This window comes from Ornithorhynchus anatinus, chromosome 11, assembly GCF_004115215.2.
Source record: "Ornithorhynchus anatinus isolate Pmale09 chromosome 11, mOrnAna1.pri.v4, whole genome shotgun sequence".
Lineage (NCBI taxonomy): Eukaryota > Metazoa > Chordata > Mammalia > Monotremata > Ornithorhynchidae > Ornithorhynchus > Ornithorhynchus anatinus.
In genome coordinates, this window is record NC_041738.1 from 49970575 (window position 1) to 49986938 (window position 16364).

General features: G+C 50.8%; 1 protein-coding gene across 1 annotated transcript in view; it reads right to left on the reverse strand.

Moving 5' to 3' along the window:
- PLCG2 (phospholipase C gamma 2) overlaps nucleotides 1-16364 on the reverse strand; it is a 125994-nt gene that overhangs the window by 78281 nt on the left and 31349 nt on the right. The window contains exon 3 of the mRNA XM_029075533.2: nucleotides 1798-1941. Coding sequence (XP_028931366.1) covers nucleotides 1798-1941 — 144 coding nt within the window. The remainder of the gene's footprint in view (nucleotides 1-1797; nucleotides 1942-16364) is intronic.

Here is a 16364-nt window from a genome sequence, read left to right on the forward strand (position 1 = left end):
TCTTGCGGAGATTGCCATCTCCTCGGAACCGGATTGGTCCCAGCCAGCATGCCAGGTCGAGGACAGTTCCAACCAGCCGGTCCGGGTTTGGATCGGGCCCTGCTGTGGGTTGGATCAGCTTGGCCTTTGGAGTGCCCTGGTTCCCCCCTAAACCTAAGCAGCCCGCCTTGAACCAACCTGAGGAAGGACAAGCTGAGCCAATATTATTAAAATGATTACGAGCCAACATTCAGAGCCCGGGTCCTCAACCGATTCACGAGAGAAGGAGCATGGCCTAGCAGAAAGAGCATGGGCCTGTGATTCAGAGGACCTGCATTCCAATCCCAACTCTGCTACTTGTCCGCTGTGTGCCTTTGGGCAAGTCACTTCACTTCTCTGGGCCTCAGTTACCGCATCTGTAAAATGGGCATTAAGACAATGAGCCCTACGCGGGACCGGGATTGTGTCCAACTTGATTAGCTTGGATCTACCCCAGTGCTTAGGACATTGGCCGGCACATAGTAAGTGCTTTACAAATACCATAAAAAAAAAAAGAATCCTAAACATTTCTCAAACCCAACTGCTTAAGCTGAACTCCCTTGTGTTGCCAAGGGTGGGAAGGCTCAGCCACACGGGATAGAAGACAAAAATCTCAAACGGGAGAACTAGTCCCTTTCCCACTGGCTCAGAAGCCTGTGGCCCGGGAGAGAAGAAGGTTGCCCAACCCCTCTAACACTGATACTCCCAGCGGTCGGTGGCTGAGCCTGGGAAGGATGAGGAAACAGAAACAGCAGCAGCAGCAGCAGCAGCAGCAGCAGCAGCAGCAGCAGCAGCAGCAGCAGCACAGCAGCACTGTGAAGCCCCCTCAGCCTTTAAAATGTTGCAAAACTATGGCTGCAACTCAGACCACTGTCAATTTCAGACTCCTCCATTGTGAGGAGCCTGAAACTCCGTTCCTCTAGCCCCAATAAGCCCATTGCTCTTATTGTATTTAACACTCTCCTTGTGCTCTTTGATCTTCTTTGTCATATTTCCGCTTTCCTTTGTATCACCCACCCCCCTTCCCTGCCCCACCTTAATCTTAGATCGGTAGCTTCTGTTGGATTAAGGGCTTTCGAGCTAAGAGACACGTTTCGAAGACCGGCGGGCCGGCGGTCTCTACTGCGGGGTCATAATTATGCCCTGCATGATTATGTCTGTAGGATCGTCATGCTCTTCCAAACGCAAGCCGCGACAGTCAGCAGTCCCTATAGCAGAGCAAGGGATCATGGTGGTGACCACCTCATTTCCTTTTTTTTTAATGGTATTTCTTAAGCACTTAGTATGTGCTACGTGCTGAGGTAGATACAAACTAATAAGGTTAGATACAGTCCTTGTCCCACGTGGGGTTCACAGTTTTTCATCCCCATTTTACAGATGAGGTACCTGAGGCAAAGAGAATGATAATAATCGTGGCATTTGTTAAGCACTTACTGTGTGCCAGGAACTGTTCTAAATACTGGGGCGGATACAAGCAAATTGGGTTGGATGAAGTCCCTATCCCGCATGGGGCGCACAGTTTTAATCCCCATTTTACAGATGTGGTAAACGAGGCCCAGAGAAGACCAGTGATTTGCCCAAGGTCACCCAGGAGCCAAAAGGCAGAGGAGGATTAGACTCCAGGTCCTTCTGACTCCAGGGTCGTACTGTATCCACTGAGTCACGCTACTTCATCATTCAACTCCACCAGTTCAATGGGGTAAAACCATGACAGATCATACCACGTGGCTGTGAGCACGAAGCTCTAGGAGAACGGGGAAGGAGAAAGCACAAGAGTACCTGCTAAACTTAGTGTGTTGAGAACAAACTGGGTGCCGTAGAATATAGTGAAGCAGCAGTCATCCTTCTGGCGGGTGGCTTTCCCGCGCTCGAAGTCCTTCGCGTTCTTCCCCGGACGGATTTCCTTGATTTCGATCAGATCCACTACAAGAAAAGTTTGACACGAGGGTAAGAATACTGCACATATTTCTTAGGAGCTGCACACCCACCTCACCCCTACCAGGACCGGTCTCCGGTGGGCAGCAGTGGAGAGAATAAATTTTGGCCTCCAGCTGCCCCCTCAGAGCCAGTCAAACCTGAGAATTGGGACTTCCCATTTCTGGATAGGGCAAGGATCTCACCTGTTTCCACACGCGTGGTTCCGATGGGAAGCAGTGGACCTGGAAGTCAGAGGATCTGGGTTCTAATCCCAGCTCCGCCACTTGCCTAACTTCTCTGTGCCTCAATTCCCCTATCTGCAAAATCGGGATTCAATTCCTGGTCTCCCTCCTACTTAGACCGTGAGCCCCACGTGGGACCTGATTATCTTCTATCTACCTCAGTGTGTAGCACAGTGCTTGGCACGTGGCAAAAATGCTTCACAAATACCACAATTATTATCCTAGGCAAGGCCAGGTGCCAGTAGGCCCTCAAGTTACTTCTCTTATTATTTATTTGCCCTAACTCTAAAAAAAAGTTTTCTGACAAAATCCAAGCTGAGGGGATTTCAAACTTTTCCTACATCTGATTGATAAACACCGTGCACCTGAGATGAAGTGGTAATCTCTGATTTCAGTGCCAGTCTCTCCTGCTGTATTATAAACTCTTTGAAGACAGGAACCATGTCACTAACTCTATTTTACCCTCTCAAGCACTTAGTACAGAGCTCTCCACACAGTAGGTGCTCAATAAATTGCTATCGATTAATTGACTGATGTAGCTACTGACCCCGCGGCAGTACCTCAACAAATAACAAAAGAAAGCAAGGGGCAACCTCACAGCCAATCGTATTTATTGAACACTTACTGGGTGCAGAGCACTGTACTAAGCGCTTGGGAGAGTACAATATAACAATATAACACACACATTCCCTGCCCATAATGAGCTTACGGTCTAGAGGGGGGTACAGGCAATACTGCAAATAAATTCATTACAGATATGTACTTAAGGGCTATGGGGCTTGAGTGGGGGGGATGAATAAAGGGAGTCTTGCACTGCATTTATCTTGAAAAACATGGTTCAGCCTACAGCGATTTAATTTGATCAGCTAATAATAATACTCATTAAGTGCTTACTATGTGCTAAGTACCATCTTAAGTTCTGCTCAAGATACGAGATGATCAGTTGGGACACAGGCTCACATCTTTAACTGAGGGTATTTAAACCTCATTTTAGAGAGGGAGAAACTGAGGTAAAGAGGAAGTTAAGGGACTTGCCCAAGGTCCCACAGCAGGCAATTGGTGGAGCCAGGTCTCCTAACTCCCAGTCCCGTGTTCTTTCCGGTAGGCCAGGTTGCCTTCCCTTGTTGCCCACGCCAAATGGACAAGGGCTGACCAATCCAAACAACTCTGTGTCTTGAATGAACATGCCCATCCTCTCCACCTCTTCGGCCGGCGTAGGGCAGGTCATCTCTTGCCCGGATCGATGTGACCTCCATAAATATTTCCCAGATCTACCCCTTCCTCTCCACCCAGGGTTCAAGCTCTCATCACCTCCTGGAGGGGGTCCTGCATCAGTCCTCTCAATGGTTTCCCAGCCTCCAGCCTCTGCCCTCCTACCCTCAGCTGCCAGATCAACATGCCATTCGGAACCATCACTCCACTGCCCCCAGACATCTTATGGCTCCCCATCTCTCTTGGGATCCCGCAGAAACTCCTGGCCGTTAGTTTCAAAGCTCTCCACACCTTATCTTTCCACTCGCTTCCCTCGCTTACCCCTGCTCACGCTCTCTGCTCCCCCTCAACCTACCTTTCGGCATTGGCCTTTCTCAACTCCAACCCCATCGCTCACACTTTTTCCTCAGGATGAAGCTCCTTCCATGGTCAAATCCGATACACCACATCCTTCCTCATTTTCAAAGCCTCCTATAAAGCCGCCTTCTCCAAGACACATTCTCTGGTTAATCTTCTCCCGTCTAGTCAGCTCAATCTATCAGCTGGCCTTAATAGTAGTGTACATGTGCATAATTATTGGGGTATTTGATAAGCACTTACTGTGTGCCAAGCACTGTACTAAATTCTGGGGTAGATAAGATATTTAGGTCACCACACAGTTCCTGTCCCACCTGGGGTTCAGTGTAAGTAGGAGGGAGAACAGGTATTTCCAGTAGAAGGGGCAGTATTCCACACATCCTTCCTTCAATCGTATTTATTGAGCACTCACTGTGTGTAAAGCACTGTTCTAATCACTTCATTTTAAGATGAGGAAACTGCGAAGTGAAGTGAAGTGACTTGTCCACGGTCACACAGCAGATAAATGAGGGGACCCAGGATTAGAACTCAGATCTGATTCCCAGCTCCATGCTCTTTCTGTTAGGCCAAATATTCATTATATTTATTCAATTTTCATTTGTTTTATTAATTGTTTCTATGCTTTTATAATGTTTCCACAATACACGATTTCAACCTACGATGGCCTATTTCCTCCATTAATTAAAGAATAAGTTAAGGGCGGGGACCCTGCCTTGCTTTTTTTTTTGTCCCCTCCCAAGGGTCTAGGACAGTGCTCTGCAAAAAGGGCGTGCTTGATAATACCGTGACAAATGAATCAATCGATCAAATAATGAATCTCCTCATCAAATCCCCTCACCTCCAACCCCGTTCCCCTCAGATCCTGCAAACGAAAATCTTGAGAGGAAGATGCATTTCCCCACTGCAGGTGATGAGCCGATTTGGATTCTTAATGTTACATCAGCCGAAGGGGATGACGCGTGAGCCCTGGACCCAAGGGGCTGATTATAGAGTCGGAGGCTCGGGCCCAGCCGCTCACATTCTCTCGTCCTCACCAGTCAAATTCCTGCCCGACAAGGCGGACGGAGGTACAAAACACTGTGAAATACCTGCATGGTCTTGGCTCACATTAGAACTCGGGTCTCCTAGTTGCCAGAGGGGTGCTCTTTCCACAGGCCCTGTGTACAAGTCCTCAGGGACACAGAGAGCAGGTGTCCCTCTGGTCTGTGAGCTCCTCGTGGGCAGAGATCGTGTCACCTACTCAGTAGTGCTCGTTTGGTGTCTGTTAAGCACTTACTAGGTGCCGGGCACTCCGCTAAGCACTGGGGTAGGTACAAGCTAATCAGGTCGGACACAGTCCTCGTCCACATGGGGCTCACGGTCTCAATCCCCATTTTACAGATGAGATAAATGCGGCACAGAGAAGTGACGCGACTTGCCCAAGGTCACACGGCAGACAAGTGGCAGAGCCAGGATTGAAACCCAGGACCTTCTGACTCCCAGGCCCGGGCTCTATCCACTAGGCCACTGCCATATTGTTCTCTCTTAAGTGCACAGTACAGTCCTCGGCACATAGGAAATGTGTCACCATTCTCCAGGTGTTCCGATCTGAGGCTTCAGGATGGTATGATTGGCGCCTTGGTATCAACCAAACGTCTTGCTGGAGCAAGCTGGGGAAACACCCTTCCAGTAGAAGGGACAGTATTCCATATATCCTTCATCCATTCATTCATTTGTATTTACTGAGCACTCACTGTGTGCAAAGCACTGTACTAAGCACTTCCAGCCCTACGGTCAAACCCCAATATCCCAGTGCAATTTTACAGTTTAGATTCCGGGCCTTTCTCTTGTTCAGCAGTAGAGATATTGTTGGCAATTCTGATCACGGGCCCTGTAAAACACCACTAAATTAGCAATTAATCCTATAAACTCTGGCTCCATATGCTAGGTGAGCCCCTTACTTTACTGCTTTATAAAACAAGAGAGGTAATAGATCAGCCAGAAAAATGACCAGCGTTTAACATCTCCACTTCACTCTCCCGAGGCTTCGTCACCCACTGTGTCCATTTTGCTCCGTGCTGATGATTTGGCATTTTCATTTTTCCATAGTGCTTTCCTACAGTTGTTTCACTCTGCCCATCCAACCTCCTGGGAGGTAGGGAGGAGTGGCTGATTTTATCCTCATTTTGCAGATGAGGCAACTGAGGCCCATATAGGTTAGTCGACTTGCCCATGGTCACACAGCAGGCCCGAGGCAGAACTGGAAGTAAAACCCAGGTCCCTTCCCAGATAGACCCCACCGCCTCCCTTCCATGCCCTCTTGCTTCTCGTTGCCGCTCCATATTTGTCATACTGTGAGTTCCTTCCGAGGTCCATGCCCAATTTAGTCTCCACCTCCATCTCTGCTTTCACTTCCTCCTCCTTCTCCTCTCCCCCTCCTTCTTGGGGTTCCCACTTCCTCTCCCTGCCCAGTCAGGCTGCTCCACGCATCCCTGTCTGCCGGGAGTCCCCAATCCTCCCCAGCCTTCACGTGCAGTGGGCTTCCCTGGGAGAGGCTTGGACCTTCTCCCCCACCACGAAGGAGGCACTCAGGGGGCCGAGAAAGGACCGAGCCTCGAGCCACTTTGGCCTCCTCTCATCCGTTCTGCCCTTTCTTCCGCTTCACCTTTGGGCCTTGACTTCCTCCTCTGGGCTGGTTTCACTTTAACTGTGTCAACTCCCCTTTAGGCTCTCAACTCACTCAGAGAAGCTCCCTCCCTCGAGATGCCCACACACGGCCTCTGCTTTAACCAACATCTCATGATCCTGGGTGATCACTGTGGTATTTTTTTTTAACCCGCTTTCTACGTGCTAAGTGCTGGGATAGATACAGGATAATCAGCTTGGGCACGCTCTCTGAACCACAAGGGGCTCTCAGCCTAAGGGGAAGGGAAAACAGGTATTGAATCCCTCTTCTACAGAGGAAGAAACCGAAGCACCACACAGTGAAGTGACTTGCCCACGGTCACACGGCAGACAAGCGGCGGGGCCAGAATCAGACCCCAGATCCGCTGACTCCCAGGGCCCGGCTCTTTCCCCTAGGCCACATCGCCTCTGGGTCTCTACGCTGTAAGAAAATTCCCGGCTGGAATTGGTATTCCGGGTCCGGGCTCCCTTCTCGGCACGGCAGTGGGAGAGCACGCTCTTATCTCGGAGCCTGCTAGAAATAGAAATGTATGTGGCCCCCCGATAAAGTGTTCACAGGCAAACCAAGGAAGTGGTTTCCACCCAAAGCTTCAGCTGGTCCAGGCTTTGGGGCCACTCCAAATACTGAACGGTCAAACACTACTCTTCCTGTATAGGAAATGAGAGAAAGGACTACAGGCTGTGAAAAACTGCTGCTTCTCCATGGAGTCCGGCTGGGATCCAAAGAAGAACAAAAAGTTTCTTCTTTTTAATTCGGGTGCTTTGGTTGAGAAGTAGCACGGTCTAATGGATAGAGCAAGGGCCTGGGAGTCAGAAGGACTGGGTTCTGATCCTGGCTCCGCCACTTGTCTATGTGACCTTGGGCAATTCACTTCACTTCTCTGTGCCTCAGATCCCTCATCTGCAAAATGGGGAATAAATCTGTGAGCCTCATGTGGGACAGGGACTACTGTGTCCAACCCGATAAGCTTCTATCTACCCCAGCACTTACCAATAATGTTGGTATTTGTTATGCGCTTACTATGTGCAGAGCACTGTTCTAAGCGCTGGGGTATACAGGGTAATCAGGTTGTCCCACGTGAGGCTCACAGTCTTAATCCCCATTTTACAGATGAGGTAACTGAGGCACAGAGAAATGAAGTGACTCGCCCACAGTCACACAGCTGACAGGTGGCAGAGCCGGGATTCGAACCCATGACCTCTGACTCCCAAGCCCGTGCTCTTTCCACTGAGCCACGCTGAGTGCCTGGCATGTAGTAAGTGCTTAACAAATACCATTAAGAAAAAAAAAAGCCCTGAACTGGCTTCAGCCATCCTTTTGTGGGAAAATAGTATTTCTCAGTGAAAGAGGAGCTGTAAATTGTGGAGGATTATCAGGAAGGCCCAGTGGGGCGGGAAAATTGCTCCTTTTCACCTTGAAGGGCAGTCCCCAAATTTTTCACTACCCAATTATCTCCTATCAATAAGCTTCGTAGGTGGCCAGCAGTGGCACTGAAGAGAACCCTAAGCCAAGGGGCACATGCCATCACACACATCTGGCACCAGGCTCAACTATATCACCGATCAATCAATGATGCCCAACAGATACCTTTTACGGAAATCCAGCAGAATCCGCTTCAGCCTAGAGTGTTTCTCTGGGGCAACCCGATCCTGCCACGACGGTTCCAAATTCACCACATTCCCCCACCAGGTTGCTGTGATAACAGCTGCCTGCTTCAGTCCGGGCAGGAGCTGTGCCCGATCTGATTATCTGGCATCTGACCCAGTGCTCTGCACGGGGCCTGGCACATAATACTGCATAACAAATACCACAATCACTACTATTATTATTACTATTATTGTTACTATTGGCTGCATGTGGCAGAAGTCAAGGGGGAAGGAGGCTGAACACCGAAAATAAAAATCCCAGCCAGACCAGTTGAAAACCAGGCAGCGGACCACGCTAACCTACAGGAAAGAAACCCATTAGTCCGGCAAGGTTTCTACAGCTTCGGGAGAAGGGAGACCAGAAGTCCTTGCCAATAGCTAGCAAATTCCTTTGTCGTGAGAAATACTCTTATCGTGCACTGGCATTTAAAACGAGCCATTCTCATTTCATCCTTTTCCTTATTCTTTGCCTCCTGCTACAGCATTATCCTGAAATAGCTACAGCTGCCAAGTACCCATTCTTTCAAACACGGGTCATTCTAAGCCTGATTTTAAAAACAATAACATTTATCTTTCTAAGAGACGTTACTTCATCGGCAAACATTACAGCGTTTGTCCAAACAGCTCGGAGAGCAGTGACCCATTGGATCTCGAGGGGTTTAAGGTCCTACTGGAATATTTGGTACAGGGCTTTTCAGAGACCACAGTCCATAATAATAATAATAATAATGTTGGTATTTGTTAAGCGCTTACTATGTGCCGAGCACCGTTCTAAGCGCTGGGGTAGATACAGGGTAATCAGGTTGTCCCTCGTGAGGCTCAGAGTTAATCCCTATTTTACAGATGAGGTAACTGAGGCACAGAGAAGTGAAGCGACTCGCCCACAGTCACACAGCTGACAAGTGGCAGAGCGGGGATTCGAACTCATGACCTCTGACTCCAAGCCCGTGCTCTTTCCACTGAGCCACGCTGCTTCTCTAAGTCCATTCGATGGGTGTCTGTTCATCAATCCAAAATTCTGGCCAATGAAGGAACTAATCCACGGGAAATTAATTCCCTCAGGTCCCAACTCCAACCCAACCCACAGGAGGGGTGAAAACAGAGTGTTTTGTTGTTTTTTTTTTTTAAAAAAAGGTATTTGTTACTCATGTACTATGTGCCAGTCACTGTACTAAGCAATGGGTAGACACGAGCTAATCAGTCTAGATACAGTCCATGCCCCACATGGGGCTCACAGTCTGAATCCCCATTTTACGGATGAAGTAACCGAAACACGGAGATGTTAAGTGACTTGCCCAAGGCCACGAAACAGATAAGTGGCAGAGACAGGATTAGAACCCAGGTCCTCTGTCAGGCCCGTGCTCCTTCAACGAGGCACGCTGCTTCTCAGCTGAAGGTTCCCGCCTCAGCTCAGGACTTTGGGAGTCAACTGGAGGCTCCCCACTGCTTCTCTGCAGTCCTGGGGGCTGTGAGCCCAAGAACCCCTCCGCTGCCCACACGCCACCCACCTTCCCCCACCCAAATCAGGAGGCAGGGGGATCTAAAGGGCAGCCCTGGACACTGGCCTCAGCCCCCGCCACAGGTGAGGGAATGAAAAACTGAGCTGAGCAGAGGCCAGGCTTGGGTCCTCCCTCTACTTTGGGTTTCCTAGGGCTTCTTTTCCAGGGACGGGGAGGTACGGCTGGTCAGAAACTGGAAGAGGACGCTGCCCCCAGCAAATACGTTGCTGCTCCCGCCTGGGGCAGCCAACCTTTCATTCTGAGCACCGGGACAGCGCTTGCGGGACTGGGAGGGACGTAGCTCGCAGGGCAGAAGCGTAAAAGGTCCCGGCTGGCCGCAGAGCCTCATGCCAGGGGCAACAGCCCCTGGCCAGCAGGGGGCATTACTAGGCCTCAGCCAATGTCACAACTGGCTGCAGGGCCAAGGGTCCCCTCACCTGAGTCCGGCCCCGTCCCCTCCCCGCCTCCCCCGTCCCCCTCGGGAGGAGGTCAGAGCCTCCGGCTCCTCACGGAGCCCCAAGCTCACTCGCCAGAGCGTCCGCTGGGTTCCCAGCTGGGGTGAACAGAACTTTCCTTTCCAAACCCTTTCGACAAAGTTAAAAATCCAACTTGTCTAGACTGCAGCTTCGCCAGTTCTCTTCCGCAACCACTAGCGGAACTCCTGAAATCCGGACAAGGAGACGCACGCGATGTCCCAGCTGGGCAAGCAGAGGAACGTGATGATGTCGCAGGTAGAGATACGCCTGAGTCTGACATTTCTCCGTGGAGGGACCCGGGCACCTCCCCGGCCCTGACCACCGGCTCCACTTCCGTCGCCCGCTCCCCCGGGTTCCCTTGGGGTCCGGTGCCGCGACGGAGCCACGGAACTTGGCAGACAGAGTGGCTGCAGGGAGAGTCTTAAAATTGAACATTTTTCACTCTGCATCTTCTCTTCTCAGCATTCTACACAAAGCAAGCCCTTAGTAAACATTTCGACCATTACGCCTATAAACCGGATAGATAAGCATCTTAATGTATATAAGGTCTGCTGTGTGATCTTGAGCAAGTCACTTCACTTTTCTGTGTTTCACTTACTTCCTCTGCCAACTGGGGATTGAGACTGTGAGCCTCACATGGGACGGGGACTGTGTCCAACTCCATTCGCTTGTATGCATCCCAGCGCTTAGTACAGGGCCTGACACATAGTAGGAGCTTATCAAATACCATCATCATTATTATTACTATTATTATTACCATCAGGTCCATCCATCTGAAAACCAAATGAGGGGCAGCCCAACAGGGCCAGGTGGCGGGGACACACCGAGGTCCTCCCGAAGCACCGGTAATGAGGATTACAAAGACGCAACTCCCCAAACAGGAGAGACCTAACAAACGAGTGAGGGATGAGGTACGCGAAGCCCATAGGTGGGTTGACAGGGCCGGAAGAACGTAGCAGAAGAATGCTTATCCGGGACAGCGATACTTTTAATAGTCATATTAAGAATAATAGTATTTCTTCAGCATTTACTACATGCTAAGCGCTGTACCGAGTGCTGGAACAGATGTAAGACAATCAGGTCAGACCCAGGCCCTGTGTCACACGGGGCTCACCGTTTAAGTGGGAGGGAGAACGGATATTCGATCCCCATTTTACTGATGAGGAAACTGAGGCACCAAGAAGTCGAGTGACTCTCCCAGCTCCCAGAGGAGGCAAGCGGAGGAGCCGGGATTAGCACCATTAGAACCCCGGGTCTCTGCCTTCCAGGTCTGTGTTCTTTCCACTAGGTTACACTGGTTCTAAAAGAGTAGGCCATGCTCTCCATTCTCTCTGGTCGGGAATTCCCCAAAGCCCGTCCTTACGCACTTCCCTAAGTGGCGGAGGGCCCAGGGGGGCCCTGGGTGCCGCTGGCGGAGCCGTCTTCTCAACCCCACCCCACGGCACTCCCAACAAACCCCGACGCTCCAAGGCCGCGGAACGGAAGGGATACAGGTTGCTGGGCAAGGAGCCTAGCAAGATCCTTCTGCCTTTCATTCTCATTACCGTTCTGCGCTTCATTCATGTCTACCATTCCTTCCCCCAGCTCAAGCAGTCACACCTTTAAAACGTCAGCCAGCCACTTCTCCTACACATCTTGCGGGCACCTCTGTTGTACTCCCCCAGGGACTAAGTATATTGAATGCAGAGCAGTAAGTCCTCCTTTGCTACTGATGGAATTCTAATAAACAGGAGAAATAAGAGCAGGAAAACCAGCCTTTTCCTGAGTTACTCCCCTCTCTCAATCAATGGAACGTATTGAGCACTTACAGTACAAAGCACTCGGGAGAGTTCAATCGAATTAGTAGACACAGTTCTTGCCCACAAGGAGCTTCTAGCTCTCTTTGCGCATTACCTTTTTTCTCTTCCGGTCTTTCTTGCCAGCCCTCCCTTCCTCTACCCACTGACCACTGCTTCCTCTGTTGGCTCCAACCTGCCTCTTCTCGCCCAACACCCATCTCAGTCCCTTTCCGCATTCCTCTGCTCTCCCTCTACCCCCTTGACCAGCTGATGCCCCTCATTTCCCCTTATATTCCTTCTCCTCTGCCGCTTCGTGTTCCCGTTTCTCTGACCTCATGGTCCCTCGTCCGTCTCTATCCTTTCCCTTCCCCATCCTTTGGCTTTTCCCTGTGTCCCTTTATCAATCAATCATACATACTGAGTGTTTACTTTATGCAGAGCGCTGTACTAAGAGCCCGGGAGGGTACAATATAACAGAGTTGGTTGGCACGTTCCCTGCCCTCAACGAGCAGCGGCCCAGGGAGAAGCAGCGTGGCCTAGAGGACAGAGCTCAGGCCTGGGAGTTAGAAGTACCTGGGTTTTAATCCAGGCTCTGCCACTTTCCTGCTGTGTGACCTCGAGGAAATCACTTAACTTCTCGGTGCCTCAGTTACCTCAACTGCAAAATGGGGATTAAGCCTGGAAGTCCCATGTGAGACATGGTCTATGTCCAACCAGATTAGCTTGCATCTACCCCAGTGCTTAGTACAGTGCCCGGCACTTAACAAACGCCATTTAAAAAAAAAAAAACAGAGCTACAGTCTAGTTCATCTGCTGTCCTCCCCTTGCCTGTTCTCTTCCTCCTTCTTCTTTCCCACCCATTCTCTCATTCCTATCCTGTGCCCGATCAGGAATAGGCCTGCTCCTCTCCCTGGCTCCTCCCAAGACATTCCCCTTCCCGGGGACTCCCAATCCTCCACCGCCCTGCTCTCTCTTTGGAAGATTTGGTCCTGGGAGTCCATCCCGCCCACCGCCCCTCCCCACCCCATGGTGAACCTCAGGGCAAGACGGGGGCAATCCCCAACCCGAAGCCCAGGGACCCAGTCCAGGTCCCCAGCGCAGAACCCGGCAGTCACTTCCTCCAGGGATGCCCGGCTGATCCTTGCCGCGTCGAAAATTCGAAGGGCTATTATCCCCTGTACACACTTGAGGTCTTTTTCATTTATCCTGTTAACAGTTCACAGGCAGACAAACTCCTAACTATGTGGGAGAGTAAAAGCTTAGACGGCGTTTCAGTGCAAGCCACAAAATGGCCCATACGGAGCCCAGCAGCGCCTCGACTCAGACCGTAGCGATGTAAGAAGTGTCACAGAGCTCTGCTCTGTTCCTCTCCGATTAAACCACTCTTCTACCAGCAGAGCTCTCTTCCTTTTTCTCTTTGGAGAAACGTTCGAAGGAGGAGGCCCCCGGCAAGGCGTCCGCGTGCTGGGGGGAGGCTGCAGCCCAGGGGCTCCACCTGCCCCGGCTCTGGACCCAGAGGGGGCCGGGTCGGCAGCCCTCCGCTAGCTGTTGCAAATACTTTTCACTGTGGTTAGCGAGACAGTGACTTCATTTTCACTTCTGCAAACTGAGTTTTGCAAACAAAGTGGGTGGGCGAGCGTAGCCGCCGAAAGCCAAGCGTGAGCTCGGGGCCGTTGCCCGGAACGAGACAGCGACTCCGGGCCTCGGAGACGCCTCTTAAGGCTGCGGGGACACGGGACCGATTACCCGCCCTTCGCCGACTCCCAAGGATCTCGGGACGGTCTGTTAGCGGCTTACGGGTTTGGCACCCCAAGACTAGCGTGCGAAAGCCGATCACCTCTGGAGGTTGCTCCGGCCACGCCGGTAACAGGGGAAGATGGGAGAGAGACCCCAGTTGGGTTCTCACTGAGCCTCTACCACAAGGTCTCCTCACCCAAGCCAGGAGCAACTTACGCTCAAATGTCGTGAGAAGGTGTGGATGTTTTGGGACCTCTGAACCTCGGAGTGGAGGGGGTTTGGTCTTAACGAATGGCTTAAATAATGAGGATAACTGTAATATCTGTTAAGCGCTTACTGTGTGCCAAACACTGTAGGAAGCACCAGGGTGGCCACAAGGTAGATATACAGTTCCTCTCCTACACAAGGCTGACAGTCCAAGGGAGAGGGGGAACCGGTACTGAATGAATCCCCATCTTCCAGAGGAGGAAACCGAGGCAAAAACAAGTCATGTGACTTGGCCGCGATTTCCCAGCAGACAAGTGGTAGAGCCGGGGTCGGAGGTCATGGGTTCGAAGCCCGGCTCTGCCACTTGTCAGCTGTGTGACCGTGGGCAAGTCGCTTAACTTCTCTGTGCCTCGGCTACCTCATCTGTAAAATGGGGGTGAAGATTGTGAGCCTCACGTGGGACAACCTGATGACCCCGCATCTACTCCAGCGCTTAGAACAGTGGTCTGCACATAGTAAGCGCTTAACAGATACCAACATTATTATTATTATTATCGTCTCCCCTAATGCCCAGATCCATGTGCTTTTACTAGGTCAAACTACTACTTTATAGGCCAATCGCTGTATTAATTGGGCCCTTACTGTGTACAGAGCACTGTACTAAGCATTAGGGAAAGTACAATGCAACAGAGTGGTTAGACATGATCCCGGCCCTCAAGAAGCTTATACAAGTCTAATAATTACGGCATTTGTTAAGCGCTTACTATGTGCTCAGCACCATACTAAGTGTTGAAGCGGCACGGCTCAGTGAAAAGAGCCCGGGCTTGGGAGACAGAGGTCATGGGTTCGAATCCCGCCTGCCACTTGTCAGCTGTGTGGCAGTGGCAAGCCACTTCACTTCTCGGCGCCTCAGTTACCTCATCTGTAAAATGGAGATTAAGACTGTGAGCCTCACGAGGGCCAACCTGATTACCCTGGATCTACCCCAGCGCTTAGAACAGTGCTCTGCACATAGTAAGCGCTTAACAGATACCAACATTATTATTATTATTCAAGATAATCAAGGCCCACATGGATCTCCCAGTCTAAGCAGGACGGAGAACAGTTATCGATTCCCCATTTTTGCCAACGAGGGAACTGAGGCCCAGAGAAGTGCAGTGACTTATCCAAGGTCACAGAGCAGGTAAGTAGCAGAGCTGGGATTAGAAGTCAGGTCCTCTGACTCCCAGGCCCGTGCTCTTTCCAGTAGGCCAGGCTGCTTCTCACCAGCATACAGGCCGCTGTCGGCTCTGGCCTTCAAATGGGGATATATTGGTGACAGACCTGGGAAAACTTCCTGGCACCCTCAACCCTGGTGATGGTGGAATTTGAAGGAATTTCTAATTTTAGTATGTGCCGGGTGACCCTGGTGAAAGACCACAGGACCCCAGTGACCCAAGTTCTGGTCCCAGCTCTCCCGGTGGCCTTGCTGTGTGATCCTGGGTAAGTCACAACCTCTCTGGGCCTGTTTCCCCATCTGTAAAATGAGGATACGACAGATCGTGAGTCCCGTGAGGGACAGGAAACCTCATAACCTTGTAGTAACCCCAGGACTTAGCACACAGTGTGCGCTTCATATCTATTGAACATCTAAATGAAAGACACCGTACTGGACGCTTGGTACACTTAGCTAGAAGTCAAGAAGCTACAATCTAGAGGAGAAGACATTCACCAGAAGAAACTGCAGATAGGAGGAAGTAGAAAAAGAGGATCTGAACATTAATTAGTGCTTAAGTAATAGGCTATGCAATGGAGTTACAAAAGTGCTCCAGGAGGTTGTGAGTATTAAAGTGCTTAGGCGAGGCAAAAGTGCAAAGACAACAGAGGAGATATAAACCAGGAAATTAGTAATTATCCAGGGATAACCTCCAATAGGAGATGTGATCTCAGAATGGCTCTGAAAATGGGGAGAGCTGTGTTCTGTTGGATATCAAAAAGGAGGGAGTTACCACAGTGTGCTGCTGAGTACTCTGGGGCTCCACAGGGAGAAACGAGGTCCCCAAGCTTTAGGCAAGAGGAGAGACAGGGAGAAATGTCCCACCACTACTCATGGGAAGGAGACTCATTGGGTCTCTTCTTCCCCTAAGGGCCTGAGAAGGACATCATTATGGGCACGGCAGCAGCAAGGCGATCCCCGTCCAGACTGGGACATCACACATTCCAGAAGCAGAAGCGGCGTCGCCAAGTGGATGGAGCACGGGCCTGGGAGTCGGAAGGACCTGGGTTCTAATCCCGGCTCCGCCACTTGTCTGCTGTGTGACCTGTGCACGTCACTTAACTTCTCTTGTGCCTCGGTTACCTCCTCTGTAAAATGGGGATTAAGACTGAGAGCCCCATGTGGGACAGGGATTTGTGTTCAACCTGATTAGCTTTTATCTACCCCAGGGCTTAGAAGAGTGCTTGACACAGAGTAAGCGCTTAACAAATATCATCATATTTATATATATATATATATTCCCCAAGCCACACAAGCCCTGCCTCATCTGGCCGGAGACGACTGGGCCACTGGCAGCCATGGTGGACTTGGCGTCTCTCTCCTCATACATGACCCGCGTCTTCCGGGAGAACCAG